At 36.7% G+C, this 24983-nt stretch overlaps 1 protein-coding gene across 1 annotated transcript in view; it reads left to right on the forward strand.

Moving 5' to 3' along the window:
- The window catches only part of LOC132102813 (non-homologous end joining factor IFFO1-like), a 21885-nt gene extending 492 nt beyond the window's left edge, over window positions 1–21393 (forward strand). The window contains exons 1-9 of the mRNA XM_059507472.1: window positions 1–1177; window positions 7162–7222; window positions 7663–7758; window positions 9492–9632; window positions 11562–11749; window positions 11859–11979; window positions 18952–19041; window positions 19493–19623; window positions 19793–21393. The exon at window positions 1–1177 is cut by the window's left edge and continues 492 nt beyond it. Of these exons, the coding sequence (XP_059363455.1) occupies window positions 180–1177; window positions 7162–7222; window positions 7663–7758; window positions 9492–9632; window positions 11562–11749; window positions 11859–11979; window positions 18952–19041; window positions 19493–19623; window positions 19793–19865 (1899 nt within the window). The 5' untranslated portion in view covers window positions 1–179 and the 3' untranslated portion in view covers window positions 19866–21393. The remainder of the gene's footprint in view (window positions 1178–7161; window positions 7223–7662; window positions 7759–9491; window positions 9633–11561; window positions 11750–11858; window positions 11980–18951; window positions 19042–19492; window positions 19624–19792) is intronic.
- The last annotated feature ends 3590 nt before the right edge of the window (window positions 21394–24983 follow it).

Consider the following 24983-nt stretch of genomic DNA (forward strand, 5'->3'; position numbering starts at 1 on the left):
TCCATCAGCGTCTAGCCCTCTTTACTTAGCATTTGCGGGCAGGCGGCGATACTCCTATCTCGTTAGATAAGGCTTAAACGAGTTAAATGTGGACATCGCCGTGTCACTGGGTCGCTAAACACCACTGAGCTTTGAAATCAAGCCGTTAATTCTTTTAAGAGTCAGGCATAGCTGTGTTCATGCCCGATCTGCAGCGCTTCAGTTTTCCGTGCCGTAGCATGCATTCTCCTCTCCATCATCATTATCAGCAGCAGCAGCACCAACAGCATCAGCATCCTGAAGGACCCGGTCATCCCGATTCTCCCTCCGGTTTGCTCCCTGAGGCTGCTGTCCTAGGAGCTCCTGACCCATCCTCGTTTTTCCTCGGGGAACAACCCAGCCCTGCTGGCGTCCCCCAAACCGCACTTGACCTCACGGGATCCTCTTATCTGCACTTCAGTCCATCCTTCCACTGGTCCCAACCTCCTCCACCTACAGCCATGGCATTGAGGAATGACCTGGGATCCAATATAAGCGTCCTGAAGACCCTCAATCTGCGGTTCCGATGCTTTCTGGCTAAAGTGCATGAACTGGAGAGACGCAATAAGATATTGGAGTTACAGCTACAGCAGGCTTTAGACTGCAAAAACACAAGTGGAGGTGTGGAGGATGGAAAGACCAAAGAAGTTGGTGTGCAGACTGGGTTTATTGGGCCTATCGCTGTCCGGCCTGGGTCTTTGTCCTTTCAAAACACCAACAACTCTGCTAAACGACCCACTACGTTGTTAATGCCTTCTCTGACAACTGTCCTCAAGCTTGAGCCCAATAAAGCTGACGATGAGACCACAACTGGCCCAAACACCAATAGGAACCCAACCATTATGGTTAGTCTTTCAACACCCACCACCCAACCCGCCTCGGCCAACACCAATAACTCCAACAATGCTCCGCATGTGAGCAGCGTTGGCACCGGGACGTCTCCCAACCTTCCCCCTCGCTTCCTCCCGGGGACTATCTGGTCCTACAATCACACCCGTAAACTGGGAAGCGGGTCAGAGACTCGGGTCACCAGTCCCGGAGTGTCGTGGGTCCACCCGGACGGCGTGGGTGTCCAGATAGACACCATCACCCCAGAGATCAGAGCACTTTACAACGTCCTGGCCAAAATCAAAAGGGAGAGGGATGAGTACAAGCGAAGGTGAATATGGAGAATATAGATGCTTTTTTGTGGCTAAATGTTTGTGAATGAGAAAGATGTTTCTGTGTTGGGTCCATATGACATCCTCTGCTTCAAAAAATCATGCTGGCTTTAAGACATGATTGCTGCCAGTCTGAATGACCTCCTGAGATCTAGAAACTATTTTGTATGTTCTTTCTTAATATATGATATAAATGTTCAAATTGTACCTGACACTGATAAGCCGATAATTGATTGATGTTATGGCTGAACACTGATAATTAAAACGAAATAAATAAATAATACACTAAAACTGGTGTAACACTGAAAATTCAGCTTTGCCATTACATTTGAAATATACATTCAAATAATAAACAGTTATTGTGAATTGTAACAACATTTCACAATATTAATGTTTTTACTGTGTTTTTGATCAAATAAATGCAGCCTTGGTGAGCATATTAGACATTTTTCAAAAACAATGACAAAAAAAATATTTTCCAAACGTATTATACTAATTATTCCCAACTTTTGAGCAGTACTGTAAGTTCAAAAATAAGGAGTTAATAAGTAATAGTTGAACAACTAAACATTGAAAATCTGAGATGCATGTTTTAATTCAAACCTGGAAATGAAAAGATTGTGGGATAGATAGATAGATAGATAGATAGATAGATAGATAGATAGATAGATAGATAGATAGATAGATAGATAGATAGATAGATAGATAGATAGATAGATAGATAGATAGATAGATAGATAGATAGATAGATAGATTTTAATTTGTAATCAGAATGTATTAAACTAGAAAAATTCTAACGATTTTCTCTATAGAGGACTCAGGCTGCATATATTGTCAAATCTCAGTGGCAAAGCCTTATTTCTGGATCCCAGGAGGATAAGACACCTGCACACTGGGTTATTTCAGTTCTGCTCCTGACTCGCTCTGACCTCTGATAACCTGTGCATCTGTCACGAACATCCCTGCTGTAATGCAGAGCAGACTGCAGACACAGCCTCACATGAAGTGGTTTCTTTTCAAACCTGAAAAGGCTCGACCCTGCAGGTGTTCAAGACAACAACAAAGTAATATTGGTCATGAAAGAGAGCGAGCTGTGACTTTTGTGGGATAAAACAAACTATAAATCATATACTTCATCTGCTAGTAGTCATGTGCAGAGACATGAAGTATATATTTTGGTCCTTATTTCTCATGACTGCTTAAGTTATTTGAACAGACTATTGCAAAATCTATGGGATAAATGTGAAGGTGATATGAAGAGGTTTTTAGGATGGGTGGAGACTGGGCACTGTAACATATACCGAGGGATTTTAGTAGTTTCAAAAAGCTAGAGGTGAACATGAGAAGCTAAAGCAAGGAAGATCATATGTACTGTAAATAGTCGATAAGAATCAGCTGGAGGGGAAATAACGGCCGTGTTTCTCATAAATGATGGTATTCAGTCAGTGTCACAGCTCTTTGTGTCCAGACCTGCAGCAGTCGGAGCTCCACATTCCACCTGCTGTCAGACACATATAGCAGCTTCATTTAGGGCTTGGACGGACTGTCGATTTGCAAACTCATTACAATCTGTTGACTCATCAGGACAGGTCAAAAACTGTTGAAAAGCAGAAAAGTCATTTTGGCTCTCTGTCTTAAACCCTTTTGCTCTCCATAACAGATGTTATCTTGTGTTCAGCGTCTCGCCGTCTGACTGCTTCACCATTTGCTCTGGTTTCAGCTCTACTCAGACTTTCTTTTCTAGATGTATGTTCTGTTTTGGCTTTCTAATTTAGTAAGAAATCTTTTGTTGTCTGTGGCTCTCATCCTCGAAAGGGTTTTTCTATCTGTCTATGATATAGCAAAAAAAAAATCTTGTTAAAAATAATCAAGGCATGTTTTCCGAACTCTTTTTGAACACAATGAAGAATGATATTTAATAATTTCTGTTTATTTCACACAAGTTTTTTTCTTCTTCTCATGATCACCAATAATTCTGTGATTAAAAATACAGTAAATAATTTTATTGGAACATTGTGAAATAATATCATAATTTTAAATAACCGCCTATTTTTATATATTTTCAAATGTAATGTATTCCTGTGATGGCAAAGCTGAATATTCAGCAGCCAATACGTTTAATTAGTAAAATAAACTTGAAGTCTTTAGCCTGATTATTACGTAACATTTTTTTGTAAAAACTGGGATACATTTTTCAGGATTCCATAGAAAATAGAATGGAAAATGGAAAAGTAAAAACAGTAATAGAAATGTCATAAGAACGGCATTTATTTGACTTTAAATGAATGATAGTATTTATTTTGAAATTTAGAATGTTAGTGTTTATGGCCAAAAGGATGTGGACACCCTTTTCTAAAAACCTAATGCTACACTGAAAACCAGCTTTGTTGTAACAGTTTTGTGAAATTCTTTTCTGTCCCAAGATAGCCTGTGCACAAAGCAGTCCATAAAGAAATTGTTGTGACTGTAAAGGTCCCATCACTCAACGTCAGTGCCCGACCTCCCTGATGCTCTTTTTTTCTTCTTAAATATTTCATTTCAAAAGGGTGGCAAGCACATTAATCCCCCTTTGCTGCTACAGATTTACACTAGATGTTGAAACAAGGATGCAGGGATTTGCTTCTATTCAGACCAGAGAGTACTTGGGCCTGGTTCACAGTCTGTGTTCAGATCCTAAACAATCACACGGTTCATATCCACAAATATAACAAAACAGTCATAAACAGCTAAAATCTGCCAATGCATTATTTAATGAAACAGTTAATATAAATTTTTTTTGAACTTTCTATTTTTAAAAGAATGAAAAAATTTTTTTACGAAGGTTTCCACAAAGTAGCTATTTTTAACAGTAATATGAAAACTGTTTCATCAAATCAGCATATCAGTACAGTATAATACAATGATTTCTGAAGGATTATGTGAAACTGAAGACTGGAAATTCAGCTTTGCCATCACAGGAATAAATGACATAAAATATGTTAGAATCTAAAACAATCATTTTTATTTGGAATAATTTTTCACAATATTACTGTTCTACTGCATTTTTGATCAAATAAATATGGTTGAGATTTCTTTCAAAAATATAATGCAAATCATACTGACCTTAAATAAAAAGCACATTAGATTCACATTAACATTTCTGAAATTAAACACACTTGCAATTTGTATAATTTGTCTCATCTAAGATGCTCCATTACAATCAGCCACAGCATCCAGCAGCAGTGATGGATGTTATATCTGCATTGCAGTACATGCATAAGGACTCAGAGAAGCTGCAGAGAAGCAATCTCTTTCTCTCTCTTTCTCTCTCTCTCTGTTCTCTACTGGCTCCTGTTATCTGTCGCTCCCTCTGTAATTGTATGTTTGCACCTTGAATTGGCAGTAATGCACGGCCTAAAACTAACCTTGCAGTCCAGTGAGGAAGTTGAATAAATGTAGAGGCTACTGCAATGCTTTGAATGTTAAGTAGCTTTACATAAGTACAGGGCTTGTTTGGTTCCACGTCACTGCACTATACTACTCCACTGGACAACATTACTGTTGAACAGCCATACAGTAAATTACTGTAGGGCTGACTGGGCTGATGGAGCATTTAAAAGGACTGAATGGATGCACTTAGGTTGAGCTAGAATACTCAAACACTTACACTTTAAGATCACACACACACACACTGAATATAAGTATGTTTTCCTGTAACAAGAGTAATACAGTAAATGTTTTGCATTTGTTTCTTCCTGCTTGACACAAGATCTTTCCTAGCAGCATTAAATTGTATTTATTTGATATGGATTTTATATAGTATTTAAAAGATTAGTTTGCACAAACAAGAAACTTTTGCCATTGTTTACTCACTTTCATGTCATTTATTATGTGGAACATGAAAGAAGAAGTTTTGACGAATGTACTGGTTGCACTTTTGCAAACAATTACAGTGAATGGAGGCTGAAGCTTTTACGCTAAAAAAGAAAAAAAAGGATGTAAAAAGAAGGAAATATTTTGCAGAAGTTGTATGGACCACCTTTTTCTTTTCTTTTCTTTTTTTAGCATTGACATTAAATGTTCCTGTTGTTGGGACACAGACAGGGCTGGATTTTTACATACCCTTACGAAAAAGAAGTTAATTCAAGTGTGCTATTAGTATACTTCTTTTAAACTAAAAATGGGAAAGTATGCTTTTAGTTTAGTACTTCTCAGAAATGGGCTTTATGTACTCCTCAGAAATATACTTAAAATGACATTTAAGTAAACTTGACTTATACTTACAAAAATTCTAAATTTATTTGAGCTATACTCCTAGAATCTGTGTTTTCATTATTATACGGTAGAGGGCGCTAGTACACATCTTCTGCACAGAATTTCCCAAAAAACACCAGTGAAGAAGAAAAAAACAACAGATACTAACACATGTAACTCGGTCATCTGACATGAAACAGCATCAAAACTGTAACATTATGGAATAAAATGTCGACCGATGAAGAGGTAATAATTACAGTCAACCTTTGGGGTGTTGATCGACTCCATCTATGTTTTGGTTATCATTCTGAATCCAATTCATAGTATTTTTTCAGCTTTTTGTTCAAAATGTTATTTCTTTATTTTTTATGAAACTTTCCCACATTAAAGTGTTTAAAAAAAATGCATGAAGCTAGAATAAGATGTTTTTGTTTACAAGCAGATACCCTGTTCTTTCTTTGGATGTTTTCTATGTTCAGATATTCATACAACAAAATATATACAAATTCAAACCTAAATAGGGACATACAGTAATAGTATACTTAAAGTATGATGTAGAGTTCCCTTAAATAAAACTTATGAGTATACTTGCAGTATAAAACTAGTAGTTTACCGAGACTATACTTCATAGTGTACAAAGTATTTAGTAAACTATCAGTATACATATACTGTAAGTTCACTTTTAGTATAATTGCAGCACAAACTACAAACATAGAGGTAAACTAGTTAAACTACTTAAAAGTATACTTTTATATACTAGAAAGTGGGCCAAGGAGTACTGAAACAGTACACTTACAAGTACACTACTAGAATCCTGATTTTTGTATACTTGCTACATAAAGTATACTTAAAAATATACTTGAACTTTACTTAAATATACTTAGTAAAATAAACTTGAAGTATACTACTATTTGGTAAGGGTAGACATTCTAGGAATGTGCTATGCTTACAAGTCCCAGGGGGCCCCTAGTACAATCAATTAATAGTTATTAATTCTATAGGATACCTACAACAGCAAAAGAAGCAAAACTAAATAAGACATTAACCAAGCAAATTAATCGAACAAACCATACGACCATTTTTTCAGACAAAATTACGTTTTATTCTCTACAAACAGCACACTTTCTTTCTCCTGCTCTTTCTCATAAAAACACACACACATACAGTATGACTCACAGTCCAGTGCACATACAGAAGTGATACAGAAGTGCGAATGCAGTTTTGAGTGATGTGGAGAGACACAGAGGAGACTTTTGACAAAGGAATTGTTGAATAAAGTCATTATTTTTTGTTTTCTTCGCTTACAAACAGTATATTCTCGTCGCTTCATAATGTTACGGTTGAACCACTGATGGCAGATGGACTATTCTGACAATGCTTTTCATAATTTTCTGGACCTTGACAGTGTTATTTATTTGGAAGTCTATGGGACAGTCATAAGCCTCACGGCTTTCATCCAAAATATCTTAAATTGTGTTCTGAAGACGAATTAAGCTCTTACGGACTGATTAATGACAAAATGTACATTTTGGGGTGAAGTATTCCTCTAAAGGCTCAAGTCTTCATTAGTAGCTCTAAATCATTTTGTAATCAGTAACGTGATTCTGGCGTAGAGAACACTTTTAAGATTTCCATGGATTAAAACAGGGAAGAGGGGCCCAAAAATGTATTTTGCCATATGTCATAATAAGAGGTACATCTGGATACAAACAATGCTGTTGGTTCTGATGTTCTGGTTTTCTGCTCTCAGATGGGAAGAAGAATACACCATGAGAATGGACATGGAACAGAGAATGAATGATCTACATGAGGTGAGGAACACCTTTTCAAGCCAAAAGATCGCCTTCCTTTTTTTGCATTGGTTCAATCAAAATACATTAAAACAGTAACATTGTGAAATATTTTTACAGTTTAAAACAACTGTTTCTATTTTAATATATTTTAAAATATAGTGTATTCCTGTGGAAAAGGCTGAATTTTCAGCAGCCATTATTTCAGTATTCAGTGTTACATGATCATTCAGAAATTATTCTAATATGTTTTTTACTTTCAATTCTGATCAATTGAAACATAAGAAACTCCAGGTGATTCATTTCAGCTTGAGACTTTTGGAATGTTTTACTTTTGGGATCAAAATTTAAATACGTTTTCAACAGATTTAAACTGTCAGTGTATAGACATTTAAAGGCAACGATTATAATAATTATATACACTAATATATTATATAAATATCATTTGTGTATGTGTGTAGGACCTACAGGAGAGTGAGGTGTGTCAGGATGAGTTGGCCCTCCAGGTGAAACAGCTGAAAGCTGAACTCGTGCTCTTTAAAGGCCTCATGAGCAATGTGAGCAGCAGAACACACTCTCAGTCCACTCAAACACAGTTATGAAAATTATCATCTAAAATTATATCATTTACTCACCCCTCGTGTCACCCCAGCTATACTTCCTTTATAATAATATAATAAAAATATAATTTATTTAGTTAATTTTATGTGCTTAATTTATTAAATATGGACTTTACATCACATCTTTCATGTAGATTAAACAAAACTGTCCTTGCAGATAATTAATTAAATAAAAGGCCACTTAAGTGAACTTGGGAGGACACTTTCATGTTTCTCAACAGACTTAACCACACTTTCAAAAAAATGCTCTTTGTAATAATGTCAAATTAAAAGATTTTTTATAAGTAGATTTTAATTTATTATATTGTAATAATTTGTTTCATGCTATAAAGAACTAAACTTATACTGATGTGTACTTGTTGACTAAAATACTAAAGCACATTTAAAGTGCTTGATTTTAACTTTACTTATAGTGTGTTATTTAGTATTATGTTTAAAATAGGATAGCTCACCCCAAAATGACATTTCTGTCATCATTTACTCAGCCTCATGTTGTTTCAAACTGTATGAGATTCTTCCTTCTGTTGAAAACAAAAGAAGATATTCTGAACAATGTTGGTAACCAAAAAAAGGTTGGTAAAAGCTATTGACATCCATAACATTTTTTCCCCCATACTGTAGAAGTCCAACATAATTTTTGGGTGATCCATCTCTTTCATATATTTTAAATGTACTAAATTTCAACTTCATCATCTCAAATGTGTAATTGCAAATATATTTAAATAACTGACATACAAGTTTCAATAGAAATGACATTGAATTACTTTTAATATACCGTAATTACTATTACAATCAAAATAATTATGAAATTACATATAAAGATGTACTTAAAGTAGCTAAAAGCTAATTGCATTTAATATAAATTTTCCATTATTTTACATGCATTTTTATTTAATTGCTCTGAACGTAAATATACACAAGATATTAGGTGTTAAGATCATATTGGTTGAATAGCACTAAGAGCAGCTCTAACCAGCACAAACCAGCAAGGTGATGCACAGAAATTCATTCAATTTACGATGGTCTAAGCTTTATATGACAGCCATTTGATTTAACTGCATTGCTCATGAAGAGTTAAAATCAACAAATCACACACACTCAGGGGTTTGTTTCCGGCTAGCTCATAAACAACAGGGTGTTTCATAGCAGCTACACTCATATCACTCACGTTTTTTGAGAGCAGACACAGTCATTATCACATTTTCTGAAGAAATGAATGAGCTTTGTGCCTTTGTTCACATAAATCCTCACACACAAGTGCATGCACTGAGTACACTTAGAATTTCCCACCTCCATATTTTCCACTATTAGCACTTTTAGCACACACTATTAGTGATTCATGGAATTTATTATCTGAAAATGAAACATTACCATCCTATGTATCAATACCTTTCCCAGAAATGACATATCAGAGTTCAAAGAGTTAAAAAAAGCTTGTTTTGTGAATGAGTTTAATACATACATGCTGTTCGCCGTAAATGCAAGGAACGATACAGACATCAAAGTTTGCCTCATTGTGAGCCACAATAGAAATGCCACTATGGTTTCAGTTTCATATAATTTGAAACTCCAGCATCATGAATATTAAATAGATTACCTAGAAATGTGTTGTTATTAGTTATCGAATTATTCTTCTTTCAAATGACAAACAAATACCCCCGCAAATACAGAACCTGTCGGAGCTAGACAGTAAGATCCAGGAAAAGGCCATGAAAGTGGACATGGACATCTGCAGACGCATTGACATCACAGCTCGCCTGTGTGATGTCGCCCAACAAAGAAGCTGTGAAGATCCAATCAAGATCTTTAAGGTATTCACACACTCCCACATCTGCACTTCCTCATTTTTCTGTTACTCAGACATTACAGTTATACTATTTTAATCTCTACTGTTGATATGTGTCGGTGAAATTTGTTGGTGCTTTGTAATAAAACAAAAAAAAATAATAATAACAGATCAAAAAATTCTTAAAGATGATAAAATTACTTAAGGATCAAAATTTAATTAAATATGAAAGAGGCTTTGAGGATGCAAAATTACTATTAAATTCAGAAACCACTGTGAATGATCCAACATTACAAAGTCTGCAGCTTTTGGTAAACGCTCTTCCCTTTTTTGATAAACGTTTAAATAATATGTAAATCAAACTGGCTTAAACTTTACTATATATCATGGCACATTATTTCAAACAAAATGAAATAATTAAAAAAATTAGTAAATTAGTAGACATACTGTTTATCATTAGTACACATACTGTTTGTGAAAAAAAATACTTTTTGCAAGTATAGATATTGAACTTTTTTGCCCACTTTCTGTTTCATTGTGGACTGATTTTAACTATTTTTTTATACAAAATTCTTAATTTCAAAACTTTTTCGAAATTTTTCCACAATATTTCTGAAATACAAAATTATGTTATAAATCTTTTAATTATTTTGCACAGTTTTATGTATTATTAAGACAAGAATGAATCAAAAGAATCTCAGACACTTACTTTTTTGTAATACTGCTCTATAGTGGTGCAATATGTAACTATAGAAATATTAAGATGTTATCATAGGCGGATGGTGAACCAGGCTAGCCAGGCTAAAAGCAGCCTAATCTATTAACTACTGTGTCTTTTTAGGCAAGAACCAGACATGGGTGACATGTAGGCTAATAAAATATGTTTAATGTGATTGAATTTGTGTTTAATGTGATTACAATTTAATTACAACATTAAAAACTTATAATAATATAACGTTTCCTTCCCATGGTTATTCAAACGGGGTATAAATTCTGTACAGAAATGACATTAACACTAAATTTGTCCTAAATTCTGTCCTAAAAACAAAACTATTGTTATAATCACTGAAGCTGTCTACACTGCGAAATGAATCTCTTACTTACATTGTACGTACATTTTCACTTGGTTGTTTATGATGAGAGAATTTGCGGATATCAATCATCGAACGTGCATGCATTCAACAAAGCTGATGAGTTTCAGCGATGACTCATCTGAACATCTCTGATTGGCCATTGCATTCCTAAGCTCAACAGAATAATGTTTAATTGGTTATAATGCGCAACACTGCAAAAACACCTAAAATGAAATACGTGTAACATGAGCATGTTAATTTAATGCCACAGTCAACACTTTCTATTCATTAACACTTTGTTAGCAACAGACGTATTCTATTTAATTTGTTTGTGCAGGGGCATTTTTGTCCAATTTAGTGACATTTAGTGCCATGGCCAACATGCTCCGCCTACGGATATTATAAACATTTACAATTTGATGTTCTATAAAGAATGTATACTGTGAAAAGCGCAATAAAAATAAATTTGACGACCTGTTTTCAGCACAAATCTAACTAATTTGTGCTTAGTACACGTGCAATTTAATGCCTGATGATTCTCAAGTAAATGTGTAGTTTTCAGTTTCAATCTTATTACTGGAAAACAAACCAAAATGATTTTCTGCACTGAACATCATCTATAATCTTGTAATCTTGCACCCTTGTAATTCATATGACATCCCAGCCTCCACCCCCATGTCACTGACTCAGCTACTGTGAGTTTCTGCTGATGCCAGCTGTAGTGTCTGAGACAGAGAACTGATGTCTATTGCATTATGGGTAGAAGAGCGGAGCAGTCTAACCTAAATATCTTTTTGCATGTTTGTTTCAGTACTATGTTGGGTCAGATATGTTAAGGTTATGAAATGGCCTAACCTTTTCTCTTTCTCTTGCCATCTCAGGTTCCCAGCCCTCAGAATGTCATCGCCTCTCGTGCCCGCAAACAAGCCTCACAACCTGCCAATGGCAGCGAGACAGATGAGCCGGTCAGCACTTCTGAGAGTGATGGAGGTGGTGTGCGAGAGGATGAAGTGTGCACCCCTTCAACCCTCCAGATCAATGAAGAGATGCAGAGAATGTTGACCCAACTGTGAGCGATTAAAAATGCTTTGCAGTGTTTGGTCAGACCTGTGGTTCCTAACTGTTCTTTTTACAGTCTATTTATAACTATTGTAGTAACTTAACCATGTCTTTGCCAGGCGTGAGTGTGAGTTTGAGGATGACTGTGACTCTCTGGCTTGGGAAGAGACAGAGGAGACGCTTCTTCTATGGGAGGATTTCCCAGGATGCACTTTAACAACAGACACCAGTCAGGGGGAGGTTAGTGCACTGCATTCTGGATTCAGTCTGGCCTATATGTGGTTGATATTTGTGGTTGAAATACAGTTCTTGTTATTTCTTACTACTTCCACTTCCATATACAAGAGACATGCCCATGCACATATAAGCTGAAGCCTATAAACACACATATCCTCACCCTCATTTAGTAAACGTTGTACATTGTCATGTTTTTGTACATATGAAAAGTTCCCCATGATTAATAGGCTTTTTAAATATTCAAGGGTCCATATAATAAAATGTATTTTAAAACTTCTTAATGAACATTTTCCAGTTCTAAAAATTAAACAGACTGTTTTTGCTACAGTAACTTTAACACTTTTATGCAAATGACCTCTGTTATGATTGCCAAGCCTTGGCAATTCTGCAGTTGACCTTGATGTCAGTTGTCACTGCGTGGGAGAGAGTGCTGCCAAGGTATGTAAATTGGTCCACTGCTTGCAGCTTCTGTCCCTTCACTGTAATGGTGGGCTCCTGGTGTTGGGCTTTCAGAGCTAGCTCGTGCATCACTTTGGTTTTCTTTGTGTTAATAAGGAGGCCGAAGTTGTCGCATGCTGCTATGAATTTGTCCATGCTTGCATTTCCTTCTCTGATCCAGCATACAGGGCAGAGTCTTCAGCAAAAAGGAGGTCTCGTAGCAGTCTCCATTATCTTGGTGACACCCTGGAGTCTTCGCAGGTTGAGCAGTTTCCCATCTGTCCCATATCTCAGGCTAACTCCCAAAGAACTGTTCTGAAAGGCATCTGAAAGCATGGATGAAAACATCATGGTGAACAGGGTCGGTGCCAACACACATTCTTGCTTGATGCCATTTGAGATGGGAAAAGCCTCTGAAGCTTTTCTGTTGTCCAGAACACGAGCCATCAAGCCATCGTGGAACTGACATACCATCAGAATGAATCTGTCATGGCACCCAAATTTTGACAAAATGCGCCACAGACCTTCACGACTGAAATTATCAAAAGCCTTGGCTAGATCCACGAAGATGATGCACAGTTTATGATTCTGCTCTTGACACTTCTCCTGGAGCTGTCGGGCTGCGAAGATCATGTCCACCATGCTCCTTAGGGAAGCTGAACTGTGTCTTGGGTAATAGACCCTGTTCCAGGTGGTCAGTCAGGCAATTCAGCAACACTCGTGCAAGGATCTTGTCTGCGATGGACAGTAGTGATATTCCTATATGATAATTGCAGACTTGTCAATTTCCTTTCCTATTATAGAGGTGTACAATGGGCGAGTGAGTGAGCTGAGTGAGTTTGTCGACAAGCACTGCACTACCAGCCTTATAGACTTCCACTGGGACTGTGTCAGATCCTGGGGCCTTGCCACTGGACATCTGGCTAATGGCCTGTAAGGTTTCAGTCTCTGATGGTAGGACATCCAGGCTGTAGTTGATATCCACCTGGGGCATTCTGTTATTTGCCTCATTATTGATGGAAGATGGGCGGTTCAGTATGGATTGGAAGTGCTCAGCCCAGCACTGTAGAATCAGTCTTCTCAGTAATGACAGTTACACTGAGTCCAGTATAGGGGAGCTCCCTGAGAGCTGAGGTCCATACTGAGCTCCCTGAGGGCTTCATAGAACAGTTTGGCATCATTTATGTCAGCAAACTTCTTGATTTCATCTGCACTCAACCAGGAGTCCTGCATCTTGTGAAGCTTTCTCTGTATGGTCCTGCAAGTGTTATTGAAGGCATTTTTCTTAATTGTTGACGATGGGTCGTTCTTATGAGCATGGTGAAGGCAGTACTTTTCAGCAAGTAGGGTCTGGATCTCTTCATCGTTTTTGTCAAACCAGTCCCGCTGTTTCCTGTGTGAGGGCCAAGAACCTTTAGTTCGGAATGCACAATATCCCAGAAGCCCAGTGGCGTAGCCAGGGGAGGGGCCATGGGGGCACTGGCCCCTCCTGAAAACTGATTGGCCCCCCAGTGTGCCCCCACCCTTCTACTTGTCTGTCACTCACAAATTCAAATCATAATCTTTCAGTTTAGTAAATAACTCATGATTGCGTCGCGATGCTTCTCAACGAGGACCAAGAATAGCGAGCTGCTGTTTTCCAATGAAAAAAAGGACACGGTAAGTTGATATATTTTATATAGCTTATGTTTTTCGATTAGCGAGTTGTTGCAGTGCAAGAAGTGTTTGGTACTAACGTTAACGTCTTTCGGTGTTAGACAGACCAGGTTCGATGACGATGTTATCTCCTAGAGCAGACCAAGATGCTAATCATTATATTTACTATGCTCCTCTGATGCTGAATGTAAAAGGGGTTTACTGCGTTACGATTTACTTATTTTTCAGCCGAACGCGCCGATATAGGCAACAACGCAATTTAAAGCAATGGTTTAAAAAAAGTATAATTGCAATTCTAATGTCATTATTGAATCATGCAGTCGATTAGCGACTTTTTTCACTTAAGTGAGGTGACGAAACAAATCGTATGATCTAACGCTCCACACTTGAGACTTTTTTTTACAGTCTAAGGGTGAGACACATGCAAAAACATTGTTTTTTTTACTGGTCGATTTTGAGATTTGGGGCTGTTTGTCTTCAATAACATGTCTTCTTTCAGACTTGTGGTGAAAAAAAGTCCAAAATACACATATAGGTCTTTATTTTACTACACCTTTAGTCTATTTGCGTCTGTAGATTTCTCATAAATTCAGTTGGTGTTCTAAATCACCATGGTGCTCCGCGATTGCTGTCTGCACCCTGGAAGGCTCTCTCTTGCTCTCTCTCCTGTAGTAGTGATGGGTCGTTCGCGAATGAGCCGACTCTAAGAGCCGGCTATTGTAGGTGAATGACGGGAGCTGGCTCGCATATCTGAAGAGCCGACTCTATTTAAAAAAAATAATATAGCCTATAGAAATGAAATAATTATGTAATAATGAAATAATGGATGCATTTTATTTTATTTAAAATAATTGATTAATTCAAAGAACAAAAAAAATATATATTTCGACTGTCTGATCAGCCTCACATTCTGTTCCTGTCAATCATACACGAGGTGTCAACCAATTATACGGCATGAGGGAGGGGCCAAGACATCACACACACACACACCACACACACAGTGTCAAACTCGGAGAAGAGGAGAGGAAAAACACAACAGCTTTTGAAAACAAAACAAAAGCAGGAAAGTGAGTCGGAAGCACAGCAGCATTTGGAATAATTTTAATAATCATCAGTCCCTTGCATTTCTGAATGCAAATCTCTCATAAAATTAAAATATGATCAGCATTGTGTGTGTGTGTGTGTGTGTTCATGCTAGTTATACAAAACATAATTATTGAGATAGTTCATGCTGACTATATAACATGCCAAAAAAAGAGGGACCAGTTTAATCCTTTCAGTTATTTATTTTTCTTTAATATGGGTTCTATTATCTTGTTCAGATTCAGATTGTATTTGTTTTGTAATGTTGTTTTCTATAGATTCAAAAGTTGTAATTTAAATGCAAATGTTTAATAGTATTCTTTTTTCATAACAAATCAATGCATTTTTAAGGAAATTGTGAGTATGATTTCATTTAATAATTTAATTAGAATTGTTTTTCATAGTCAAAACATTATTGTTTTTTAAAGAGCCGTTTGTGAGCCAAAAGAGCTGGCTCTTTTCAGTGAGCTGAATCAAATGAGCCGGCTCACGAAAAAGAGCTGAAATGCCCATCACTAAAATGTTCTCGGATCCAAATATGGTCATTTCCTTTTCATCAGCAACCAACTTTGAAAGTACAATGGGGCATTTAACACTAAAAGTGAATCTCATTGGCTGATGCCAATTTCCGACAACGTGATTCGTTCAGACGCATCACGTGACGTGCTCTGACATTTCCACAGTGTTTTTGACCGTTTTTCTGTTTAGTTAAAGGCCATAAATGCTGAGTTATAGGTTTTGATGTGTTTTAGTTGGTTTGTATTGTTGATTGCTAAGGATTTGACAAGATATTGTGTCTGTAAATAGCTGTTTTCCACTAAAAAAAATAATTAGCTTTTACATTACAAATTTTTAAATGCCGTTTTCTCAAAATGAGTTTTTTGTCATTCTTCAGTACAAACATCTTAGCCTATGTAGCAGCTATGTGCACCAAACTCTCCAGTTATACACTTATATTCTGTATTCTGAAGATATCTCCAGGGGAATTTGTTAATAAATCATTACTGGCCTGATTAATGAGACATTTTAATAAAAACAAAAAAATATGCCGAAAATATATAAATATGCTGAAATCCCTCTGAACATCTTTTTTCATCTTGTGTGTAATCAAAATGAAAAAAAATAATTTAGCTCCTGGCTTTATCATATGTTCATCATATGTCCGCAAATATCATACATAAATATTTAATGCATGATTAAATAGCAATATAAATAACTAATACTAAAATAACACTGGACTAATTAAGCTATTCTAAACTGTTTCTATAGGATCCACATATTTTACATGTTAAACTAAAGCTACCTTTTTGAACAAGTAGCTATCTAACAAAGTATGGATATATGATATTTTTAAATCAATATGCTCAAGATTAATTAGCCTTGACATAAGTAGATTTTGTTTATTCATCAATGCAAATTTACTGCAACTGCTGCTATGCAAATTGAAAGGGATGTGGATAATAAACAAAAACAATTTATTATATTAAATTTATATTAGTTTTATTAATTCATTAATTGTGTATTTTTTTCTATGAATTATTAATGTTATTCTGCATTTATATAAATAAGGCTATATATATATATATATATATATATATATATATATATATATATATATATATATTATATAAGGCTATTATAAATAAATTCTATTATTATTATTATTTGTGAGTTGTACACTGTTCATACATTGGATTCTTTTATTTATTACAGTTTTTCTTTCACTTTTGTAAAGTGAAAAGTTAATACAAATTCTATTTGATTGTTTTGATTTAGAGCAGTGAATAACTGCTATTAAAATATAATAGGGTATCACTGTTTATTACAGATTTTAAAGGTTACTGAACTCTTGAAATGATTTGGATATACAGTTCAAACAACACAAGATTGGCCCCTCTGTATTAATCGTGGCCCCCCAGTAAACTTGTGCCCCCCAGTTGACAAAATCCTAGAATCACCCCTGCAGAAGCCTTCCAATTAATTCTCAGCAGTTCCCTCTAATTGCAGCTCTGAGAGTTGGTTGTCAAGATCTTCTATTAGTGAAGCTGCTGTGTTGGGATTCCTCAGTTTGCTGACATTTATCTTTTTAATAACAGCTTTGTTTCCCTGTGGACGTCTCTTTTGCTTGTTGTAAAGGCTTAATTTTGAGATGATGAGTCTGTGGTCAGTCCAACAGTGAGCACTCGGCATGGCCTTGGTCACCCTTACATACTGTCTGTCTGTCCTCTGCACGATGACATAATCAATAAAATCCCAGTGATCGGAGCGTGGGTGCATCCAGGATGTCTTTTTGTGAGTGTACAGGCAGAAGATGGTATTGATTATGATCAGATAATGAGTCAGACATGTCTTCAGTAGAAGTAGGCCATTGCTGTTACATTTGCTGATTCCATTTTTGCAGAGTGATTCCAGGCAGAGTGATCAGACCCTAATCTCGCATTGAAGTCGCCAAGTAGAATCCACTTCACGGATGAGAGTAGTGCATCAAGATCTTCATAAAACTGTGGGTGTGCACTGATCGGTGTGGCATGCTTTCCACTCAGTAGTGGGAGATGTAGTGTCATGAGTCGGTTGTTCACGCCATTAGGAAGACTGGCAAGTTTGCGGACAAGATAATTCTTAACCGCAAAGCCAACTCCAAATTCACAACGTTCATCACTGCTGCATCCACACCAGAAGAATGTGTAACCTGCTCCTGTTTCTGTGAACTGACCATTCGTTGGCTAGGCAAGTTTCACACAGGGCCCACAATATCAATGTTAAATCTTGCGAGTTCTCTTGCAACCAGGGCTGTTCTTGTTTCTGGTCGATCTGCTGAGGGGTTGTCTTGAAGCGTGTGTACGTTCCATGTGCCAATATTGAGTTGTGTCACCTTACGTTTTGTTTGAAGCTTTGTTTTTCGACCGCATGAGATGGGATCCCCTCCAGCTGTGGAATGCTTGCCAGGTTTCTGTGAAGCAAACAATGTTTATACTACGGAGGTGAGCAGTGCGATCCTAAAGAGGGCTGCTCAGTCACTCAGGTAGACGCTGAATCCAGCTGGTGCTTGGGTCAGCAAGAAGACGACCATTAGACCTGAGCGTGTGCAGGTCCGCGGCTACAGCTTCCAGTGAATCCATACCTGCTGCTTCGTCGCTCGCCTATCACCACAGGACTTTAAGGTTTACAGGAGTTGGAGGATGTCAAGATGTCAAGACTTGCGAGTGGATTGGATTAAAGTGAAGGAGAAGTGCGCATAGTCAGCATCACTCTCTTTTCCCAGAATCCATCTTGCTCCAGTGGCAGGACTAAAGTCGAGACATTTGGAGATGGGCTGAGTGCAGTGGTTGACCAGGGTGTCTTTCATGTCTTGCCGTTCTCTTTGCATACCACAACGCTTGCAGAAACCACCTTCATGACCATTGATCCTATTTTGATAGGCCTCATCCACTCAGTCCGCAGGAGTCTGTCTTCACATGCTCAGGACATACCAGTTCCTATCTCGCCAAAGGTCTATGACCCAGCGGCTACCCTCAACCTGGTTTGGCCAGCCTGCCTGAGCTGATGGGGGGTGGTTCGACATTAAACATTACTGACATTAGTCAATGCGATGTTGGCTGTAAGTGTGTGGCATCTCATGGCAAGCTCAAAGTATTCAAAGTGTTTAAGGTTTTCCATCATTGGGGTCATTAATCTTGTATTTTTTTTCACTTTGGTAAAAATCTCCTCTGCTGGTGAGTGCTTATGGTTCAGTATGAGATAATGTGTTTGTCGGCTTTCTCTCCCTCTCCCTCTCTCTCTATCTATCTGTCTGAACAGGAGGAGTGCCTGGAAAAGGTGATTATGGACACAGAATGTCTTTTTCAGAACAGGGAGAAGGAATATCAGGAGACTATAGACCAGATAGAGGTAAAAAGTTTACATTAACCACAATTTTACTTTACATTCATGCTTTATTCATTCTGATGATTCTGATTCGTCAATTGCAATATTATGTTAAGCAAGATAATCTACAGTCAGCTGATCATTATCACAAAATAAACCCTTCTGGGGTTTCGGAAAAACACCCTGACAGGATTCGGCTGCATACATCGAGGCATTCTTGTTTTAGAAAAGCAACCGTTATATTGAAAAGAAAGAAATTGCAGTATTTTTCACCTCATGTGGGATAACAGTTCGTTTTATAAACATTGAAAAAATTAAAGATGCAGCTACAGTAGGAAATCATATATTTTACAAGTAAATATGACTATTTTCATTTCATTCTAACTGGCTGTTAAGTGCAAAGTGAATAAATGTACATATGAATGGAAATATAGAAGCCAGTCGTCCCAGTCTTATGCAGTCTGTTCCTCTGTAGTTAGAACTGGCCACAGCAAAGTCAGACATGAACCGTCATCTTCATGAGTACATGGAGATGTGCAGTATGAAGAGAGGACTGGATGTGCAGATGGAAACCTGCAGGAGACTCATCACTCAAAGTGGAAACAAGTATGCAAATATTAATTTTCACAAACATGGGCTTTTGACACTTAAATCTGTTAACTTGGTTATTCTTAACCCTGCTTTATATGGTTGCACTCCTGATTTTGAGATTTTACACAGTACCTTTATAAACCACATACTTTTTTTTCTCCTTGAATCTCTTCTTACCATACAGTGAATCCACTTCTCCTGGACCTGGAGGTGGTACAGATGCAAACGGAGAAGCAGACAGAGATAAAACTGAGTAAGGATGAAGATAATGATACCATCAGATCTGAAGAAGGTGTTTGCAAGAAGAAGAAAAAGTGCCCCTCATCTCTTCATGGCACCCATCATCAGCCCTTCTCATGTTTTTGCAGTCTGTCCAGTCACTGCCTCTAGTGGTGGTAGTGGAATAAAATTGTGTGTTTTCAGTGTACTGTGACATTTTCCCCCTGTGGTTGTGCAGAGCAGCTTAACTGTTTTCACACCTACATCCTTTTAAAAGATGAGAGTCCTGTCAACATTGTTTGCTTTTATCTGATTTCACCGAGCCCATCCACTGGCGGGTATCGATCATGTTTTCCGATCTGATCCCCAAATGTCTGAGTCATCATATTTTCAGCACTGAATACAATGACTTTTGTTTTCATATGTCTCGCAGAGAATCACTGACAATGTTTTTGCAAAGTTTCCATTTCCTAGAGACTTCAAGGGGACATTTGCTAACTTCTCGTTGCCACATTTAACGTTACGTGCCACTGCAAGCCGTGGGTCAGTAGGTGTGTTGTGCTTCCTGTCTGAGCTGTTGTAAATACTTGGCTGTTAATGCAAGTGAAGGGTGGAGGTAAGTGTAGCCTGCACTTCCCCCATCTCTGTGCTCAAATTCACACTAAACATATGATATTTCATGCTAACGGTATTGTGCTGATGCCAGGCTGTTTCAGAGTCTCGCTGTATGCGCTCTTAGAATAATGAACTTGACGTCCTCTCTTGCAGGTGGAAAACATGAGTGATAGGTGAGGTCAGATGATTGAGATTTGAGATTGTTATGGCTCAGAGTAGATGTCAGAGCGTTACGCATGTAAAGTTTTATGTTATTTCCTTTCAACTTTTCCCCTCATTTTTCGTCTTTGACATCAGCGATATTGAGTCTTTTCCTCTGCTGGTAGAGATATATTTCAGAAAATTTAAGTTCAGGAAAATGCTGTATATATAACGCTGCTGTAGCTGTGAGACCTGCTTCAGTCCATAAAATATCTAGCATTTCAAAGGTCTTTCGATTTCAGATAATAAAACCCTTCCCGTATAGTTCTGGCATTTTTCTGTTTCGTATCCTCTTAGCTAAGACCTTGCTGCGGGTTGATGCAAAGATCTGTCTGTTTGTCTGACCAGTTGTTTTCAATGGGAACTTTCTTGTAATCCAGAGTAAGTGATAAGGGGATGTCAGTGAAGTCCTTTAGAGCAAATTATTTTCATAATAGTGGTTCCTTGATCCTTGGGAGTTTTTGAGAGCATCCCATCTTGTTACAGTAGACAGGTCTTCCAGTGATCCTTTAGAAAGTGAGATCTTGATAGGTTAAACTCATTAATTAATGATCTTACTAAAGATCCCATTAAATATTTGACAAACTAATATTATTATTATTATTATTTGTATGCTAATCCCTTAATGCCTGACAGTTTAAAAAAGAAAATAGTGACTTTGTTTCTTGTAATTGAGAGTTAATATCTCAACGTTGCAACTTTATTTCACATAATGGTGTAACATGGAGGTGTGACAACGGAGTTGAGGATCCAAGTGGCAGGGCCAGTCTACAGTAAAAAGGTATAATACAGGATGAGACAAAAGAGTAATCCATTTGGATCCTCAACTGCGTTGTCATGCTCCCCATGTTACAGATGGCAAGGTTATATCTCACCATTGCGACTTAGTTTCTCTTAATTAAAACTTGACGTCTCATAGTTGTGACTTTATTTCACATATTTGCAGCTCTATATCCTACATTTGCAGCTTTATGTCTCAAACTTTAATTTGAACTCTTTGACGTCCTCTCTTGCAGGTGGAAAACATGAGTGATAGATGAGGTCAGATGAGTGAGATTTGAGATTGTTATGGCTCAGAGTAGATGTCAGAGCGTTACGCTTATTTCCTTTCAACTTTTCCCCTCATTTTTCGTCTTTAACATCAGCGATATTGAGTCTTTTGAAATTGTGACTTACAATTATAATATCTTTCGATTTTGACAGATAACTCACAGTTTTGATAAAATATTGCTCATATTTTGTGGCAATTCTGATGCCAATAAGAAGCACTGCAAACAACTGAGCCATTGGTCATTTACATAATTGTTTTATTATTATTTTTTATTTTAGTTCATTTTTTAGATTGTTTCGCAGCACTGTGCTGAACTATGTGTGTAAGACTATGTATGCATGCTTATATGAATGGAGTGAGCACTCCAGGTTTCTGCAAAAGTAACTGGTTATTTTTTACAGCAAGTTACTTATTGCTTGTTGCTATAAGACCTTAAAACAAAAGTCTTTTACTTTTGACTTCCTATCTCACAATTACAACTTTTTTTATTTCGATTTTGACATATCTGACAGTTTTGACTTAGTTTTTCTGTAATTTCAACTTTCTGTCTCACTTAATTTCTAGTACTAGTTCTAGTGACTTCATAATTTTATATCATAATTTGACATTGTTTCTCATGATTTTGAAATTATATCTCACAATTGTGGATTTTTCATAATTATGATTTCATGTCTCATAATTGCAACTTTGTTTCTCATAATTGCAACTTTATATTTTATATTAAGATTTGTTGACTATTGCTTAATATTGAGTGTGAGATCTTGATGGGTTTGGTCCATTGGATAAGACCCACTGGAGATCTAACAACCCCATGAAATATTTTAATGAACAAATTGTCTTTTCTATCCTCCTAAAAGGGTGAGATCCCAATGGGTTAGATTCACTGGAGAATGATCTTTCAGTCATTTTCTTGAGCAATATATTATGCAAATGAATGTGTAATCTGATTCTAGGCTTAGGTTCTCAAGAACCTCACATGATTTGTAATAATCTTCTCTTCTTTTGGAAGAGCACTCTCTAATTCTAACCAAACGCCTACAGGGACTAATACTGTAGTTCCAGAACAAACCGACTTCTTTTTCACTTTGTTGGTCATTCATATCTGTAGTCAAATATGTAGTCTGCATGTAAACCACATCTTGGATTAAAGAATAGAGACTAAAACTCTTTGACAGAGACATTTTGAGTGCCAAATGTGAAATAAAACATTCAGGAAAGACACTTCACACAGTGAAAATAAAAACCTCATGCTTTTGAAAACATGGTGTTGTACATCCAGCATGTAAATTTCCGCTGTAGAAAAACAAAGAGTGAAAGCTTTAATAAACATATTTCAGTACATATCACTTTCTATGCTCAGCCGGAACAGAATTTAATCATTGAAACAGTATGTTATGTACCCTCCTCTGGTTGTTTTTCTTTTTATCTTGTTCTTTTTTTTTGCATACTGACTGGTGAATAACACTGTGTGTCTGCCTTAGGTTTTTCCCTCTTACCACTGTGAAGTTCTGATGGGGTTTTGCTGATTTATTGTGATTTTATTTCTGTCAGCAAGTTATTTCATTTAAAAATGAGGTTCTATGAGTACGTAAAAAAAAAATTATTTGTTTGAAAAAAGAAAAAAAAACTCCCAGACAAATAAAAGGATGAGCTTGATGATAAAGTAAAATGTTACAATTTGATTTTGAGGAAAAGGCTTTGTCTGTCTGTGAACTAAATATTGCTTCGCATATGTTTTCTTGCACTTCTGCTACCAAGAAGCACTGTAAATATTGTTCATTCACAGAATTATTTTATTATGATTTTTGTTTTAGTTTATTTTTTTATATTTTTTCGCTGCACTGTGCTGAACTATGTGTGTAAGACTATGTATGCATGTGTATATGAATGGAGTGAGCACTCCAGGTTTCTGCAATGAGTAACTGGTTATTTTCTACAGCAAGTTACTTATTGTTTGTTGCTATAAGACCTTAAAACAAAAGTCTTTTATGAACAATTCAATAACCACAAATCTGGTCTTGTATGAAAAGGACAATAGACAGTCAGGAAAATGATTCATTGGAACTGACTGAATTTTTGGATATTCCAAATTAGCAGTGGCTACAAACTATGTGTAAACTCCACACAATATCTTAACCAAAATCAAAATTAAAAAAAAGTGCTTTAAAAGAATGCTTATTGGCAATAACTGTTTGAATGCAACGATACTGTAACCTAGAAGAGAGAAAGGGAGAGTTGTGTATGCTCCAATGCTGGCTATGCAAGCAAGTCCTGAACCTTAACAAGAGAAATACAACATGTGAAAAGATCGCTTGGGACGTCTGAATGATTTCATTCATAGCATCTCCGTGTCATTCTGTAACATCTCACAGGAATGAATCTTGCTTCTACTGTGGAATTGTATGGATGTTTCTGTTTTAGGGACATCGAAGGGTTCTCTTTAAATTTGCACATGTGCCTCTGGTTGTGGATAATCAGATGCTGTCCAGTGAATGTTTTGCTCCAAGGACCCACCCAGGGAGGAAAAGGACCCCGACTGCAGCAATGGCACATGTGTATTTTGATTTAAAGAGGACTATATGTATATAAATATGTGTATGTAACCAAACTCGCTTCACTGAAAGTGTACAGAAAGACCGGAGCTTTAAAATGATTTCAGAATAAAGGTTACTGCTGAACTAACATATTGCAAGGAGTGGAGTTTTTGTGTCATGATGTGTTTTTTTTCTTTTTCATTCTATACTAGGTATTTTTTTCCTCTAAGTAACTGCTGTTCTGTCAGACTGTTATGCACTTGTTTTCTTAATAAGGTAATACTGGAAAAAACGGGCCAAAAGAAATTGTATAAACTGAAAAGACATTTTTAAATCAAAACCACAGACATTTTCTTGTGAGTTGACCTTTACTCTTCATCTGCTTCATGGCGGTGGTTTTCAGTCTGAGAACGCAACACTAAAAAGGTGATTGTTGGATATAAAACTATTCTTTTTTTAGTCTATACATTTCAAAAAGAAAATCACTTAATCGAGTTCATTTCTTTTTGTGTGCAGCTCCATGAAAACATGTTTGCAAGCATATGAATGTGTTCATATATTTATATTTTCATGAGGCATCCCAAAACTACTCCATTTTTGAAATACACTCACATTATGAATGTATATTGCTTTAAATAAACCAGTAATAATGAAACGCCAATGAAACCGTGACAGCTGCACAGTGAAGCTATTGCTTGCTTTCTCTCTCTCTCTCTCTCTCTCTCTCTCTCTCTCTCTCTCTCTCTCCACAACAG

The sequence above is a fragment of the Carassius carassius genome, chromosome 24 (genome assembly GCF_963082965.1).
Source record: "Carassius carassius chromosome 24, fCarCar2.1, whole genome shotgun sequence".
In the NCBI taxonomy this organism is placed as follows: Eukaryota; Metazoa; Chordata; class Actinopteri; order Cypriniformes; family Cyprinidae; genus Carassius; species Carassius carassius.